Raw genomic sequence first — 16,216 nt, forward strand, 5'->3', positions numbered from 1 at the left:
TGTAGGGAGCTACCACAGGGCCGGCATACATTGTTGAACCGTCAGACTTGATGTACATTTGAAAGGTGTCCCTCTCCCCTTCCCTCCCCCTACCCATTTTTCCTTCTATAATTGCAGCGAAAGTGTGAATACTGATACTGAACCATGGTATTGAATCGTCCGAGGTTATTTAAATAGTATATTGAATATTAGGGTGAAAATTTTACTCATAAATGATTACTATGCTTCGCGAATTTGTTCTTTAATCTATGCCAGAATTCCATTCGTTCGCCATTCAAAAGTTCGTCCTTAACTTGTAGAGTTTCATTGATAATTAAATGACTCGGGTGATCGGCGGTAGTTGGTTTCCAATCAACTTCTAATCCATCATAGTTTGGGGTCCTGTCACGAATTTATCGCGTTGATCGAATTAAATTTGTATTTCTGCAGAATTTACGAATATTAAAGATTGGATTACTTACGTAGTTTTAGCAAATGAAGTGAATAGATTCGTCATTCGGTCTATGATTAGTCGATCTTTTGGTTGTATGTTGGTCATGGTTTTGCCGGCGAATTCTTCGGCGTAATTCCAGTAGCTGTAATCGGCAGCGTGAAATGCTCCTAGAGAAAGAAAAAGGTTGGGAGGTAATTTCGTATATTTTCTATTAAAATGCCAAAATTTTCCTTTCGTCGTCTTGGCTTTCAAATTGCGATATTTCGTTAATATACTTAAATCAATCTTAGAATGTTACCTTTCAACTCTTCTTCTAAAAGATTTTTTAGTTTCGCTTTCATCGTGCATAATTTACCATCGTATTGAAAATTATAGACGTAAACTGACGTAGGTAGATCGGCTGAGATCACATTAATCAAAGTATCATACACGTCGGATAATGAAGCGTCCGTTATAATCTGAAAAAAACGACATAAAATTTGAAATATGTACTTAGTGAAATATTTGCCATCTCTTGGTGAAATTTTCGACCTTGGAAGATTTTTTTCTACTTTGGTGATGTGCGCTGTAAGTGCCTATTTTTGGAGTTTGCCTTTTACCAAAATTGCTCAAAAATTTTATTTTTCTGCTGAAATTGTGAATAGCAGTGTGAAGGTATCTAGCCCTGCTTTTTATCACTTTTCATAGAAAAATCCTTTTTTTTCAATCATACTTCAAAATGTCAAATTACCTAATTTCGTTTTTTTCCGTAATTTAATAAAATGTTGGTAGAAAAAAGGGCTCATTTTTTGACTTTTTTAGAACTTGAATGAAACTTTTTTGAGAGCTTCGCTCGAGCTATTTGCTCTTCTTCTTTCATATAAAACACTGATTATTCAAATTCAAGAAATGTTCAATGTTCAGAAAAATAAACCGCTCCTCGCATAAAAAAACTTTTTTTTACTTCCTAAAACATGAATTTGTAAAAACTTTCGGACTCGCTTCACTTGACTTTTCTTTTTCAAATTTGAACTTTTTGTGAAATCGTCATTCAAATTTTAAAATTTCGAAGCAAAACTAATAAACTCCTTCATTCATCACACAAGAAAACAACGTTTTTATACCTCTCAAAATATGTACATACTAATTTTCGAGTCGCGAAAATCGCTTCGCTCACAGGCCTGTTTGCTTTTCTTTTTAAATTTTGAATGTTTTAAAAAAATCATTATTCGAAAGGTCCGAGTCCCGATAAGGGAAATTTTTGGGCACCGCAGAGTTGTTGACTCGACTACTCTTAAAACGTAATGAAAAAAGAATTTTAGGAACCACTGAGTATTATTTTCAAAAATTTTTCAAGCGTAAAATATCTGTTTGAACCCAATAAACGTTATGCGAGGTGATTTTGCTATTTTCGACCTTCAGGGGCAGAAATGGGGGGGGGTCAATTTCTGGAAAATTTTGGAATCACCATTTTGACCTTACCCTTTTGAACCCCGCTGAAAAGCTTTTTACGGTTTAATAGTATCCCAAAGACCTTCATCCTACCAAATTTTGAGCTCAATAAAATTTTCCGCTGGTACTCAAAAATCCAATTGTACAATGTTTCGTAATTTCGATGTTTTGGGAACCCCTGGAAAACTAGAAACCTGTGATTTGCGCCAAACTTAACGTTTTGAGGTATATATTCAATAATGTAGATGAAAAAGTTGAATTAAGCTCCTTGTATATTCGTAATTTTGAACCCCTTTTTCAGATCCCCCACTTTTAGGCACCCCTAAAAAAAACGTTTTGGTATGCATTTTTTTTTTCAAAAAAATTGACGAATTTACATTTGAAACACACCAGCAAGTGCTCGATAATTTTTCATTCGATTTTTCCTGTAACTTTCAAAATTGAGCTACTCGTATTTTCGGTCAAATTCCGAGATTTAACTCTTCGAAAAGATGTCAAAATCAGATTTTCACGATTTCAACGAATTTTTTCATATTTTTTAAAAATTTCGTAGACACCCCGCCGTAGCTCAACTTCTTGATCAAATTTTAAAATTCTTTATTTATTTTTAAAAAAGAGTCCTACCTTTTTTGCCAGAGTTTCTCAAACGGTTGACTTTTTTGATAAAATTGTAATAATTCATTTATTGAAGAAATTGAAAAATTTTCCCCTCATTTTCTTCTCTTTTTAGATTTTTTTTACTTCTGAATTTCCTTGTTCATTTCAGTGTAAATAGAAAATTTTTGAATTTAATTCATTCTTCCAATCTCTCACATCATCATATTATTAAAAAAGAATTTAATTTGTTTCCTTGTTTTCTGAAAGTACATACGACAAAATTTTCAGCAAAAAATTCGGATGAATAAATACGAATATTGGCTCCCTCCCTTGAGCCCCGCTCTCAATTAAAACACTTCACTTGGACAGATTTTCTATTGAAAACCCACCTTTTTGCAATGGTTGCCAGAAGTCTTCCTTTTCAACCAAAGTTGCTCGAAACTTAAGTATACTTTTTTGCCATACTTGTGCAAAAGTTCTGTGTTTCCTGATTTTTCAATCAAACTTTGAAATTTTCCATTGATTTAATTTTATTTTCAGAATTTTTTTGTTTTCATTTTTTCTGGTCCTCTTTGAAAATAGAAAAAATTTTAATGATTAGGCAAATAATTAATACACGTAACAATTGTTTAAGTACCAAAATGTGCCTGCATTTTTAGATTCCAACTTTGTAATTTGAAATGGTTCATTTATTATCTCTATCTCTGGAGTTGATTTTTTCTTCATTTTAGGTTTCTCTGATAGTGTACAAATTCTGAACTCAAAAAAATTTTACATGGAATTTCGACCATGGGCTCTGGACTCTCCCATCCTCCCATATTTAAATTTTTTTATATCTAATTTTGTCGTGTTATTGCATACTTATAGTATTGTTGAGATATTGGTGTGGTGGAGGAGGGGGGGGGGGAATTAAAACAGTTGAGTTGAGTTTTGAGAATATCACGTTCGAATCTAAACTGCCTCTTTTTCAATTTTTTTTTTTTTTTTTTTTTTTTTTGTGGAAAACAATGAAAATGCTTTTGATTTTATCAGCTCGGGCATTTCAGAGAATGAAAACAAATCACCATAAATGACCTATAAAAATAAATTCAGCCTTGAAACGTTTAGCACAAAATGAAAACGTACGTCACACAACGTTGATTGCGAAGCGTCCTCTATTGGATTGCCATCCAAATAAAAATTTTCTACTTCTTTTTGCACCAGTTTTAGCTCATCATCGTTTAATGCAGCTCCCCAACCCCAAGGATTCTGACGAATAGAGTTGTGGAAACTATCGCTTATGGATTTTTTGAAGGTTCCTGGAGAAAAACGTGTCGATAAAATAATATAATACGAATGAGTCTTATAGTATGTATTGGAAAGAACTCGTTGATTACACTTACGAAGCAGAGCGAGAGACATAGCAGCCTCTTTTTCGCAAAATCCAATTATTACCGGAACACGGTTCGTCGAAGGGATGAGTTTTCGAGGTGCTATTGGCAGAGGAGAATTTTCTCCTGGCTCTGGAGTAGCCATAAATGGCGAAGTGGGATAAACTTGGAGTGTTGTCTGAAAATATAGAGCAGATATGTTGGAAAATACTCGTGGAGGAGAAATAATTCAATATTGGGTAGCTTACTTTGCTGAAAAAATATTCGGGTCTGGCCATGGCAAACCGTTGGAATGCTAATGTTCTGTAAAACGAAAGCAGTTTTTTGCTCTCGCCTCGTAAACCATCGTAACCCATCATTTCGGCGATGTCATAAGCGAACGTGTCTTGGTCGTCTAATAGAACTAAAACTGGGCTGAAGACGTACATGCCCATGAGAATGGCCTTGTGATATAAACCTATTGATATGGTGAAAATTTGTCTGTCGAATTGATCAATTTATGGTGGTTTAGGACTAAAAATAAAAAACATTTTTAGTACCCTTGGCCAAAGGGGAAAGCAGCATGAAGTGTACGAGTGCTGATCCACTGCTGCTGCCCATCAAAGTTATATTATCTGGATCGCCTCCGAAAACACTGATGTTCTCTTTGATCCATTTTAGACTAAGAATAACGTCTTTTATACCTTGGTTTCCAGAACAAACTTTCATATGCATGTTTAAGTATCCTGAAATCGACGAATTTATAAATAATGCGAGTAATCCGATAAATGATTAGTTAATTACGCTATTTTCGACTCTTTTACGTACCAAATACGTGTAATCGAAATCCAACACAGACGTATACGACATCGTGATGCATGATAAATTCTGGAGCACCGTAATACCAAGGATCTGGCGAACCGTGAAAGAACCCTCCTGGATGCAGATTGACAATTACAGCTTTTAAAGGACTTCCCTTCGATGGCAGCTGTAAATCCACGGATCATCATGAAACATGAAATTGAACTACTCAAAATTAGCTGGAATATTACCTGTGGCGTATAAATGTTGTTGTATAAGCAATCTTCTGAACCACGTATATCTCTTGTCTGTAATGAGAATTGCATACAGCCATCCTTTTGAACCGTTGCATCGAGAATATTGCTCCAGGGTTTCACTTTTACCGGATCCTGCGCATTTGGCGAACAATTACACCAGTTCTATTGAATTTAGTAATTGAAATGGTTTCGATAATTACTTTGTAACGAGCCGAGCCAGCAGTCGATTGAGCGTAAGGTATTCCAAGAAAAGTATAATATTCTGCACCGGAGTAAGGAGTCTTGGCTTTAAATCCACGTACTCGGCCTTCTTTCACGGTGACGGTCACTTTTTCGGTCATAATATCGAAGGTATGGAACAATTTTCTAAAAAATAGGGTCGAACAAATGGTACAAATTCAAACTGAACACCTATTTTTCGTAGTCTAACGTACGTTTTGTTTTCGGTAATATGTACATTGTTTCACGATAATATCGTGCAACTTTTCTAGGTACTTTTTTTATCATCATTTTTATTGGTTTTAACGTGTAATACAAAACACGGGCGTTGGTTTCCATTCATACGCACGTTTTTGATATTTTTTTTTCGGCAGTGTTTCTGATAATTATGGAAAAAGATTACAGGCAGGCATAAGTTGGCCGGAACAGGCTACTTCGAAACGTTCTGAAAAAGTTTCAAAATTGTAAAATTCGGATTCGGGAAGGAGGATGGTTTTAAACAAGAAATAGTCACACGTGCATGGATAAAAAATTTTCCTACCATTCGAAAAGTTTAGATTTTTTATTTTTTTATAAGTTTGTGCTTGTAAATTTTCTAGTTAGAAAAATGCCCTTGAGGTGTCCGCCTGGAAGTGGAATTAAATAGACTGAAATGTGGATAATTGGTTTAAATAGTTCGAGGATAAGGCACAGCTTGATTTTTAGCTTCCCAAATTAATTTCCAATTTTCCACGCATTCTGGAGAAATCGAAAATCACGCTGGAGGCTCCAGAATGGCTCGAAATTGCGAAATTTCGATTCGAGAGAGTTTATATTACTGTTAGAAATAATTTCTATACTTTTCACCAAACAAGTATGCATTTAAAAAATAAGAAGTGAATTCTCAAAAATTCGTCAAGAATCGAAAAATCAATTTTGAGCAGCTGAAACTTCAGTGCATGATTGGGGTTTTAAACCATGCTTTTTTCCAAAAATCGTAATCCCGTTTGAATCAGTCCCTGATACCTCGAGATGTTCTCTGAGTTATACGAATAGAATATGAATATTAATATTGCATTTTGTTTTTTTGTTTCAGGTGAGTTCTACCTAAATTCTTCCATAGTGATAAGATAATGTATGAAATTGAGTAAGTGATATTTTTTATGGTGTATTGCTGCATGCTACTTTTCTATCTAATATGTAGTAATATATTTCATACTGAAGTACTATATGGATTTGACGAAGAGTTTGATTTCACACGAATTTCAAAGTGGTGCTATATAAGTACCATAATTTTTTGTGAAAGATGCATCTGCTTAGTTTTTCGTTAGAACCCGTTCGAGCTTCTGATTTCATTTATCTGCAATAATTATTTGATTGAAATCTGAGTACATAGTATACATTTCTGGAAAGCCTGAAGCTTAAAGATGAATGATGTATGGAGACCTTCGTGAAATTCCATAGCAAGGGGACCGGGAGATCGAGGGGGAAGGGGTCAGCTCCTCGTGTTTCAAATTTCGGTTATCTGACAGTTTCTGGGGTCTCAACCTGTTTCGAGAAAAATGGCCCAGCCCTAAATTAAAGTACTTATTTGAGATTCTTCGTCCATTTAAGTATGTTGTTGATGCGGTCAAAATTCAAGACCACTTGTAGGGTTCTACTAAGCGGTTAAAAATTTACAAATCGCTCATTTTTGAATAAATTAGTGTTTTAAAATTTTTTTTCGCAGATATTTCGCATTAATTAGGCAGAAATATTGAAAGATATCATTCCTGAAACTTGGGAAATCTTTTGGAACGCAGTGGTGCCAACTTTTTTGTCATTGTTCCCAATTTCAAAAATTCGAGGAGAAACATTGCCAAAAACTATGAAATTTTTTCGATTTTTTGAGATTGCTGCCGTAGCAACATAATTTATTTAGCTCATACTCGTAATTCTCAAAAATTGTAGCTTCTTGTTGAAATTGGCAAATCACTTTTTAGCAAAATTATTACAAATTTTCCCTTTTTTCCAAAAATTATCTAGAAACACCGCTTTTCTGCTAGAAATTGCCAAAACTTCATGCTTCTTGCTGAAGTTGTCGAAGGCTTGCTTTTTTTTTCTGAAACTGCCATTAAATTTCGCTTTTCAACAGAAATGTTAAAAATTTGTAGTTTTTTTTCAAAAAAAAATTCTAAAAAGTTTCATATACTTACCTAGGTATTTTCTAAAATTGTCCAAAAGTCTCACTTGTTGTCAGAAACTGCCAAAAAGCCCTTCCTCTTGTTGAAGTAATTGTCAAAGTGTCACTTTTTGAAGAATTGTTATGTTTCTTCTTTTGCCAGAAACTACAAAAATTCTCACAATGTTGCCAAAAAGACTAAGGTTTTTTTTCGAAAACTTTCAAAATATGTGGCTGAACTTTTTAAAATTTAAAAACAGAACTTTTCAAATTTCAATGTTATGTTTTTCTGGTGATTTTTTTTCTTGGTAAGAGTATTTTGCTCACGTTTTGTCATTTTTTTTGGTTACTTTTTTTTTTAGATTTTTCGGTTACTGGAGTTACTTTTTTCAAAAAAATTGAGCACGATTCGTTTAAATTTGAAAAACATTGTTGTTACATTTTGAAAAGTGTCATATTTGAAAAATAATTAATAAAAAAAATTCATGTTTGAATCTGGAAAAAGTGAAGGACAAGCAAAATCGACTTGTTGTCGTATAAAATATAATGCTATACAAATTTTGGATTTATGAATTTTCGAAAACACTTTCTTCGCTTCACTTAGGTCAATTTTCTTTTCTTGTTCAAAATTGAAATTTAAATTACTGTTCAAGTTTGAAACGTGACAAGATCAATAAAATCGATTTTTGACATACTTAAAGCATAATTCATTGTGTGTGTTATGCATTTCTTGGGTTTGTACCTACATGTATAAATTTTGAAGAGCTTTTGCCCTCGCTTCGTTCGGTGTTCATGATTGCTTTGAAATTGAAAAATGTCACATCAGTGTTCGAAGTCGACATTCTTTGAACGACACCAAAAAAAACTTTAAAAAATTGGCGGAGGGGAAGGAGATTGTTTGAAAAAGTTTTTTAATAATTTTATTTTATTCTTACATTTTTGCAATTTTTGATCAACTTTTTTGAAATTTATTCTTCAAGCTGTGCCAAAATTGCATTCGTTCACCATTTAATAGCTGGTCTTTGACTTGTAGCGTCTCGCCGATGATTAAGTGACTCGGATGTGCAAGAGTTGTTGGTGTCCATTCGACTTGCATTTCTTCATGATTAGGATTTCTGAAAAATTCTTACGTTAACATTTCGGCAAATGTTTTGGTTACATTTTCGCTGGATTATATTTTCCAAACTCACGATGTTTTAGCAAAACTAGTTAATAGACTTGTAAGCGTGTCTATTGTTCGTCGATCTTTCGGCCTCAAGTTGCCCATGGTTTTGCCGGCGAGTGCTTCGTTATGATTCCAGTAACCGTAGTCGGCAGCATGACACGTTCCTGAACGGTGAACGTATTTATCCATTTATGTTATTTCATCATCATTATTATTGAATTTTATGGGGGGAAAAATCACCTTTTATTTCCGTTTGCAATCGTGCATTAAGTCTGGTTTTTATCGCATCTAATTCACCATCGTAAAGAAAATTGTATACATACACAGGCGAAAGATGATCTTCCGAGATAACGTTTATTAACGAACCATAAACATCAGACAAGGCAGCATCTGTTAAAATCTGAAAACGGAATGTCCCCTGGGTTATTATCAGTTTGTTCTGTGTACCTTCGAAGTGCATTACACGAGCCCCCCCCCAATCACAAAAGTGCAGCTGGACACCGTAATTCTGTGTAAAAATTTCAAAAATATTATAGAATAGGTCATATTGCTCGTACATCGCATAAAACTGTTTGTGATACAGTTTCTATAGACTTGCCAGCTAAATAGAATGCTTCCACTTCTTTTTGAACTAGTCTCAGCTCGCAATCATCCAAAACAGCTCCCCATCCCCAAGAATTCTGTTGAATAACTTTCTGAAAAGCTGTACTCATTGATTTTTTGAAATCTCCTACAGAACAACAAAAAGACTTGTTAGTTCATTTTTTGCGAGTATTGAATCGTTGTTGTTTTCTGATGGATTGTCTATCACCGTGTCTTAAAAAAGTCATGCAAGCTTCTTTTTCGCAGAATCCGATCATTATTGGCACGCGATTTGTCGATGAGATAAGTTGTTCTGGCGATAGGGGTAGAGGTGAACTTTCTCCTGGTTCTGGGGTAGCCGAAAACACCGAAACAGGAAGAACATCCATTGTAATCTAGACAATGTTATCGAATATTATCATTAAGTGGAATGCGTCTCTTGATTAAGGTTTCACATAGATCATTGAATAAAGATATATTTTTGGCTTCAAAATTTTTTTTAAAGCTACCCGATATTGTTTCACAAAAATTTCAAAAATCCGACAACAGGGGCATTTCACCACCTACAAATATTCTATTCGGAATTACTCTTTTCGTTAAAAATGGGGAAAAAATGGAAACTGTTGTAGACTATAACTTACATCGTCAAGCAATTGCTCGTGCTTTATCATCAACACTCGATCGTAGTCCACATTCTTGAAAAAATTGTGCAACTTTTTATGATTTCCCGGTTCGCCGTCATAACCAAGCTTTATGGCTAATTCATAAGCTTTGGATACATGATCACGTGGTGTAATCAAAACTGGACAAAATGCGTACATTCCCATTAGAATGGCTTTATGGTATAAACCTGCAGAAACAAATTTCTTCATGAATAAAAAATGATGAACACAAATCGTGGTTTGTGTTCCTTTCGAGTAAAAATTGTGGAACGCCTTAGGAGATACCTTTGGCCAAAGGTGACAATAGCATAGCATGCACCAGTGGAGCACCACTGCTGCCGCCCATCAAGGTTATATTATTGGGATCACCTCCAAATGCACCGATGTTGTCTTTGACCCACTGTAGACTAAGTATTACATCTTTTAAACTTTGATTACCCGAACAGTTTTTCATGTGCAAGTTTAAAGCTCCTGAAAGCAAAGCAGGTTTGTTGATCGTAATATCAATGTAATTTATTTGGCACATGAATCAATATTTTGCCTTTATTTACCTAAAATGTATAATCGATATCCAAGACATACGTATACTACGTCTTTATGCATTATGTAGTCCGGATTTCCGTAGTAAGACGGATCTGGCGAGCCGTGAAAAAGTCCTCCTGGGTGAATATTCACCATGACCGCTTTTAAAGGCCCTCCTTCCGATGGCAACTGCAACACCATAAACAATCATTGATTATACCTACCTATTGGTTCTGTTCTCACTAAACTGCTGAAATTGCGATCCGTGGTTTATGAATCGTTTTATTATTGATTTTTTTTTTCGGATAGAATCTAGTATCTATAATAATTTTATCCAGTTATGAAAAGTTGATGTTACCTTCGGCGTATAAATGTTATTGTACAAGCAATCTTCCGAACCTTGTATCTGTTTTCTCCATAAGGCGTATTGCTTGCAGCCTCCCCTCTCAACTGTCGCATCCAAGATATTTTTCCATGGTTTCACTTTGACTGGATCCTATGTATGTTTAAATAGTTTCAATTCATTCCCTTTTTCGTGGAATTTCGAAAAAATGTTGCTGTCCACCCCCTCCTTCCCTGACTGTAGTGGCGAAAAAGAACGTACATACAAACATTTCCATTCCTCTATAGTAAAATCATTTCGCATTTGTAGGGTAAGGTTGCCTAAATCGTACCTCTTCTTGGTTATTAGGACCTGGAGAGCCCAATTTTCACTCTTTTTGACTGATTTTTTTTTTAATTGTAGCTTGAAACCTTGTCTATCGAATGATGTATCAATAGAGTAATTTATTCTTCAATGAGAAGAGATATATTTCAGTTTCCGCAAAGGTCTTCAAGTGGTACAATTTGGGAAACTAGTCTCCTAAATCGTACCACCAGTTCTTCAAGTTGTACTACCCAGTCATTTTAGTCATATTTTGAAGGAAGTAGATGAAATGAGGTAAAAAAATTCAAGAAAAAGCATAAGGTTTTCATTTGTACAATTCATTATAACGCATATTTTGATTTGTAAAATCAGTAAAATGAAAAAGATACTACATGTTTGTCTTGAAGCTTTTTATTCAGTTTTCTTTTAGTTTTTACCTGGTACGATTTAGGGAACTCATTGCATATAATGCAAATGTAATGGTACGACTTAGGAAACCACACAAAGTGGTACAATTTGGGAAACTTTGGCATTTTTTGAATAACTGGCAGCACTGTCATAAAATATACTTGTAACTGACATCTGTGCGCGATGAAACAATTATAAATATGTGTTTTAAGTGATCTATTGAAAAAAATTCCACTTGATTAATCCTATCAGGGCTCCAACACCTTACATACATCGAAAAAAAAAATATATCCCAACCACACATTTTCATTAAATTGTGATAAGTTACGCAAACATTAGTCAATCTGGCTGATTTTTTTTGTATAGTAGGTGGCAACACTGACACATTTCAGTTAATACCCCAAAAAAATTATAGGAGTGCTACTTTCATGAAAAGTAGCAGATGGTACGATTCAGGCAACTGTACCCTATATTTGTTTACTACATGTTCATACCATTGCACTGTTCAAAGCACTTGTTTCCCCAACATGAAAACCTAAAGAACCTCCAAAGGGTCAAGTCTCACTTTTCTCCAAAATTTCCAAAAATAGTAAAAAAAAATCTCGCCAGTCATGTTTCTGTTTCAATTTTTCAAAAAAATTTCTTTTTGCCAAAGTTATGAAGTATGCTTGTTTTTTTGTTCAAAATTCCAAACAGTCAAATTCTTTAATACTTTCCGTCTTTTTTTTCTCATATACAGGGTGCCCAAAAATATCCTGAATTCCTAAAAAAGTTTTCTGCTAAGGTGCACCGGGGGAAGTTGGAATTCGGGGTAAGTTAGAAAACTTGCTCTAGCGCCTAGAGGTTTATATCTGGCAAAGTGCCACTAAAGGTGACTTGAGGGTACTACCCCTACTTCATCACGGCATGAAAATTTTCGCGATTCAATTTCATTTTAGATGTCTTTGGTTCAATTGTATTTTGTTGTTGTTTTGAACTTATTTTGAATTTGGTCTAAAATACAGACTTTCTATTTCTTAGTTTTTCGCATATAGCGGACGAACCGTGCGTCCTAGTGAAAATCTGATGCGAGTGATCTCAAAGAGAATTAAATTCTCTACAATCTTGTTTTTGTGCAATTTTTCTAGGACGCTCGGTTTGTGATCTACGCCTCTGCAAAGTTTAGCCTGTTCTGACTTCCCCCAATTGGGGTAAGTCAGGACAGTTTATATTTTATTCCACTGAGCGAAAGCTACTGTGTCAATCACGCTCAAATTTTTACCATAGGTTAAGAACCCTTATGGGAACCTACATAATAAATTTGATCCATATTGGTTCATTAGAAGGGTAGTAACAGCTGGTCAAAGTTGAAATTGCGAAAAATCATTCTGACTTGCCCTAGTGCACCTTAAATGTTTTGGTTGATCACAGTGAATGATAATAATGATAGCTCATGATGGGTTCTGAGGTGATAACATTCCACCAATCATAATATGCATCTATTTTGCATTGCCAACCTATATTTTTAATAAAAAACTTTCTTAGGGGTTCATGATATTTCTGGGCACCCTGTATGCTATTCCACTTCTCCTTCTCTTGTGGGCAGCCATCATCTGCTTCACTTTGGTATGCATTTCCCTAGAGTTGTGCATTTTCTCCAGATCTTCTATTTCTTGGCACTTCTCCTCATACCATTCATTTTTGGCGCTTCTGCACATTCCCATAATCCCGTTATTTAGGTTATATGACTCGATGACGATTCACTGATTGGTCTGTTTGCTTTCCTTTGTTCTTCCATTAGATCCAGTATCTCTAGAGACATCCATGGTTTGTGTTTTCCTGTCCCTTTGAGTGGAATAGACTTTTCTGTTGCTGGTTTTACCTTTTGCTTCCATGGTTGCCACATTTTTCTGATACCTTGTTCTTCTTCCAACTTGTCTTCCTTTTGTTTTTTCAGTTCTTCTCAGAATTTCTTTTGCACGTGTTTTGATTTGATTTTTGTGATGTCGAGTTGTTGGTATTGTTCTTTGTTCTTCTTCTGGCTCTTCAAGACTATCTGGCATTTTGCAGCCAATAGCTTGTGGTCAGTGTTACAGTCAGCACCAGTATATGTATGACAGTTCTTCACTGAGTTCTTAAATCTTTCTTTTACAAGTATGTAGTCTATATTTGGTTTCTGGCTTGATCTCTAGGATGGACCCACGTGTGTAATCTAAGCTAATCTTCTTTCATGCTGTTAGAACCAGGTATTGCATATTACTAGATTGTGTCTTTCTGCCAACTCTACAAGCATTTCACCTCTTACTTTCTGCTCTCCTAGTGCGTACCTCCCTTCGACAATAATTCTAGCTTTTTAGCAAAACTGTTTTGAAGTTTTTCACTTTTGTCCAAAGATTATTTTAAAAGTCTCTCTATTTTGTTTCTAATTGCCGAAAAGTGTCACTTTTTCACCAATACTTTTCAAAAAGTTTTGCTTTTTGCTGAAAATTGGCAAATAAAGCTTATTTTTTGCAAAAAATTATCATAATTAATTGTTATTTTCAAAAGTTGTGGCTCTGAATAAATTTTTAAGAAGTTTCACTTTTCCCATAAATTTGCCCATGAAATCCCGTTTTTGTCAGAAATTGCCAAATAGCTGTTTCTTTTGCCAAAAAATAAAATTGCCAAAGTATCGCGTTTAGCTAATTTTTTTGCCAGAAATTGCAAATATTCTCTTTTGGTTACCAAAAATTGCCAAAAAGTCTCACTGTTTTATCAAAAAGTTGCAAAATTGTTCAACTTTTTATTCCAATTTGTGCTTCTGAACGCTGTGTTTTTTCTATAGTAATTTTGTATGCATTATTGTTTTATTCTTATTTTATCACGTTTAATCCGCCCTCCTCCACCCCTCGAAAAAAATTATAATCTCTTTCCTGCTTCGTCAAATGATGAAAGAATTTTTGACAGAAATCGTAAAGTGTTTGATAAATGTGCTGGCTCAAGTCGTGCTGAAGCCCTGCTTTTTCATTTTAAAATCTTGTGAGCGCCTTGTTAAAAATACAAGTAGGTAAGCTATCAAAAAAAGTGGTCTGATATATTCATTTTTCTTTTTCATAGATTACGACTGTGAGAGTGTTCCAATTCGCGATTTTTTAACCAGAGGGTTCAAAATTTTGTAATGTAGACAGGTGTGTCATGCTAGTTGATGCTGCTATGAAAACATACCTACGTACGAGTAAAATAATGAATTACTTTAAAACGAGCCGAGCCAGCGGTTGATTGTCCGTAAGGTACTCCAAGAAACGTGCAGAACTCTACTCCAGAATAATACGTTTTTCTTTTAAATCCGCGTATTTTACCTTCTTTCACAGTTACGATCACTTTTTCGAACATTTTTCGGATGAATTTCTCAAAATAGGAACAAGCAAAGCAGTAATACGAGTTTAATGGTTAAATTTGGTGATACTCGTATACCTTTACCATACGTTCGGTTTTATGTCGTGGTATCGGAATGTTCCTAGTTTTTAAAATGTTTAGTTGGTTTTCCTTTCAGTTGATGTTAAGAAAAGTGATAACGAGTTGATAGTGGAGGGCGAACCTATACAGAGGGACTCTCCAAAAATGCGTATTTTAAGCTAGTGATAAATAGAACACTTAAGATTGAAATGTGTGATTGAGTGAAATTTTTTGTACCTACACTTTTTCTGTACTGTTTCTAAAACTGGCTTCGATTATTTCTTTGAAGATTATTGAAATTCGTTTCACTTTTGTTGGATTTTTTTTCAAAATTTTGATTGAAATTTGAAATGTTCGGTGAGAGAAATTCAAATTTCTTTCCAGACTTCGTCAAATTTCGAAAAAAGTTGAGACTCAGTCCACTCTGGTGAAGAAAATACTTCGAGCATAGTTAAATTTCAAGATGCACTGTAGTGGAATAATACAATGTCCACATCCTCTAAACCGTCAATTTATTTCACGAATAGGTACTTATTTGAGTCGAAACGAAAAAGATAAATACCTAGTGAAATTTTTCGTTTCAAATTGAAAGTTTTTTTATTTTATTAATATGTAGTTACATATCTGAATATGCTCGATTCTTATTACCCGTAGTGTTTTTTTTTTTCTAGTGAAATTCATGTAAGAAACGCTAGTTTTTTTTAGGTATTATTTGTGGGAAATGAGTCCCAATTTTTCACATCTTTACCTTCCTTCAATTTTTATTTCCATAGTTGAGACGAAAACAAAAAAAAGTTTTCGTAATTTTTCTTAAACTTATCTCATTATCGTTTTTAATTTGCAGCTAAGTAAGTACTCGTTTATAGTAATATGTATTTATAACGTTAAAATTTCTCATTAAAACACGTTATGCCGCTCTCAATTGTAAAATGACGAGAATAGTGTACTCACATTATTTTGACTTAATGCCAGAGAGATCATTCAAACATAGTAATCGGTCATAATCGCGAAGTTGAAGACCCCAAGTCCGCTTAAGTTAATCTCAGGCTGTACCTTGAGTGATAAATTTCAATATTGAGTCCCTGGTGTGTGAATTAGGGTGAATGTAAAAAAAAAAAAATGTCAGCGGATTTTGACCAAATTCAGCAGAGACTTTATTTTCGAGTTGAAAGTTACTCAGAGCTAATTTTAGCTCCGGAGGTGTCCCTGGAGGAGTGAAATGATCCCTTAAAAAAGTGATATTTTTGAAAAAATCGTGGTTTTTTCGCTCCTGTCGCTTCCCAACCTGTTTTTGAGAATGATCACCCAGTCCTAAATTATTAAATTTAAGTATTTAAGATTCTGCGCCGATTCGTGCGATTGTCGTCAAAATTCAAGACCACTTTTGGGGTTCTACTGGGTGTATGAAAATTTGCGAATCGCTCATTTTTGAATGAATTTCAGAATTTGTGTTTTGAAAATTATTCTTCGCAAATTTTTTCCATTATTTATTATTATTTGTTTTATGTCAAAATATTGAAAGATGTATATCATTTCTGAAACTGGAGAAATATTTCGGAACTTGGTGGTGATAATTTTTTTGTCATTGTT

At 34.5% G+C, this 16,216-nt stretch overlaps 3 protein-coding genes and 1 long non-coding RNA gene across 9 annotated transcripts in view; 1 reads left to right on the top strand and 3 right to left on the bottom strand.

Moving 5' to 3' along the window:
- LOC135839318 (CAR1 transcription factor-like) overlaps nt 1–16,216 on the top strand; it is a 98,561-nt gene that overhangs the window by 79,276 nt on the left and 3,069 nt on the right. Inside the window, exon 13 of one of the 6 annotated variants that reach the window (XM_065355308.1) lies at nt 6,163–6,213. The exons of the other annotated variants lie outside the window; for them this stretch is intronic. Within the exon in view, the coding sequence (XP_065211380.1) occupies nt 6,163–6,177 (15 nt within the window). The 3' untranslated portion in view covers nt 6,178–6,213. The remainder of the gene's footprint in view (nt 1–6,162; nt 6,214–16,216) is intronic. 6 annotated transcript variants of the gene reach the window in all.
- LOC135839321 (esterase E4-like) lies at nt 159–5,325 on the bottom strand. The gene is made up of 10 exons (XM_065355310.1): nt 5,069–5,325; nt 4,863–5,000; nt 4,639–4,798; nt 4,371–4,556; nt 4,080–4,288; nt 3,844–4,009; nt 3,587–3,759; nt 732–891; nt 462–600; nt 159–381 (listed from the first exon to the last, which is right to left on the bottom strand). The coding sequence occupies exons 1-10, from the start codon at nt 5,207–5,209 to the stop codon at nt 207–209; spliced, it is 1,647 nt and encodes a 548-aa protein (XP_065211382.1). The 5' UTR covers nt 5,210–5,325; the 3' UTR covers nt 159–206.
- On the bottom strand, nt 8,860–9,820 carry LOC135839328 (uncharacterized). The gene is made up of 3 exons (XM_065355320.1): nt 9,616–9,820; nt 9,204–9,369; nt 8,860–9,122 (listed from the first exon to the last, which is right to left on the bottom strand). Exons 1-3 carry the CDS (start codon nt 9,799–9,801, stop codon nt 8,935–8,937), a joined length of 540 nt encoding a protein of 179 aa, XP_065211392.1. The 5' UTR covers nt 9,802–9,820; the 3' UTR covers nt 8,860–8,934.
- On the bottom strand, nt 9,926–11,051 carry LOC135839329 (uncharacterized). Its single transcript, XR_010557575.1, has 3 exons — nt 10,517–11,051; nt 10,188–10,347; nt 9,926–10,107 (listed from the first exon to the last, which is right to left on the bottom strand). It is a non-coding gene; the product is annotated as an uncharacterized LOC135839329 (long non-coding RNA).

This window comes from Planococcus citri, chromosome 3 (genome assembly GCF_950023065.1).
Source record: "Planococcus citri chromosome 3, ihPlaCitr1.1, whole genome shotgun sequence".
Classification (NCBI taxonomy): Eukaryota; Metazoa; Arthropoda; class Insecta; order Hemiptera; family Pseudococcidae; genus Planococcus; species Planococcus citri.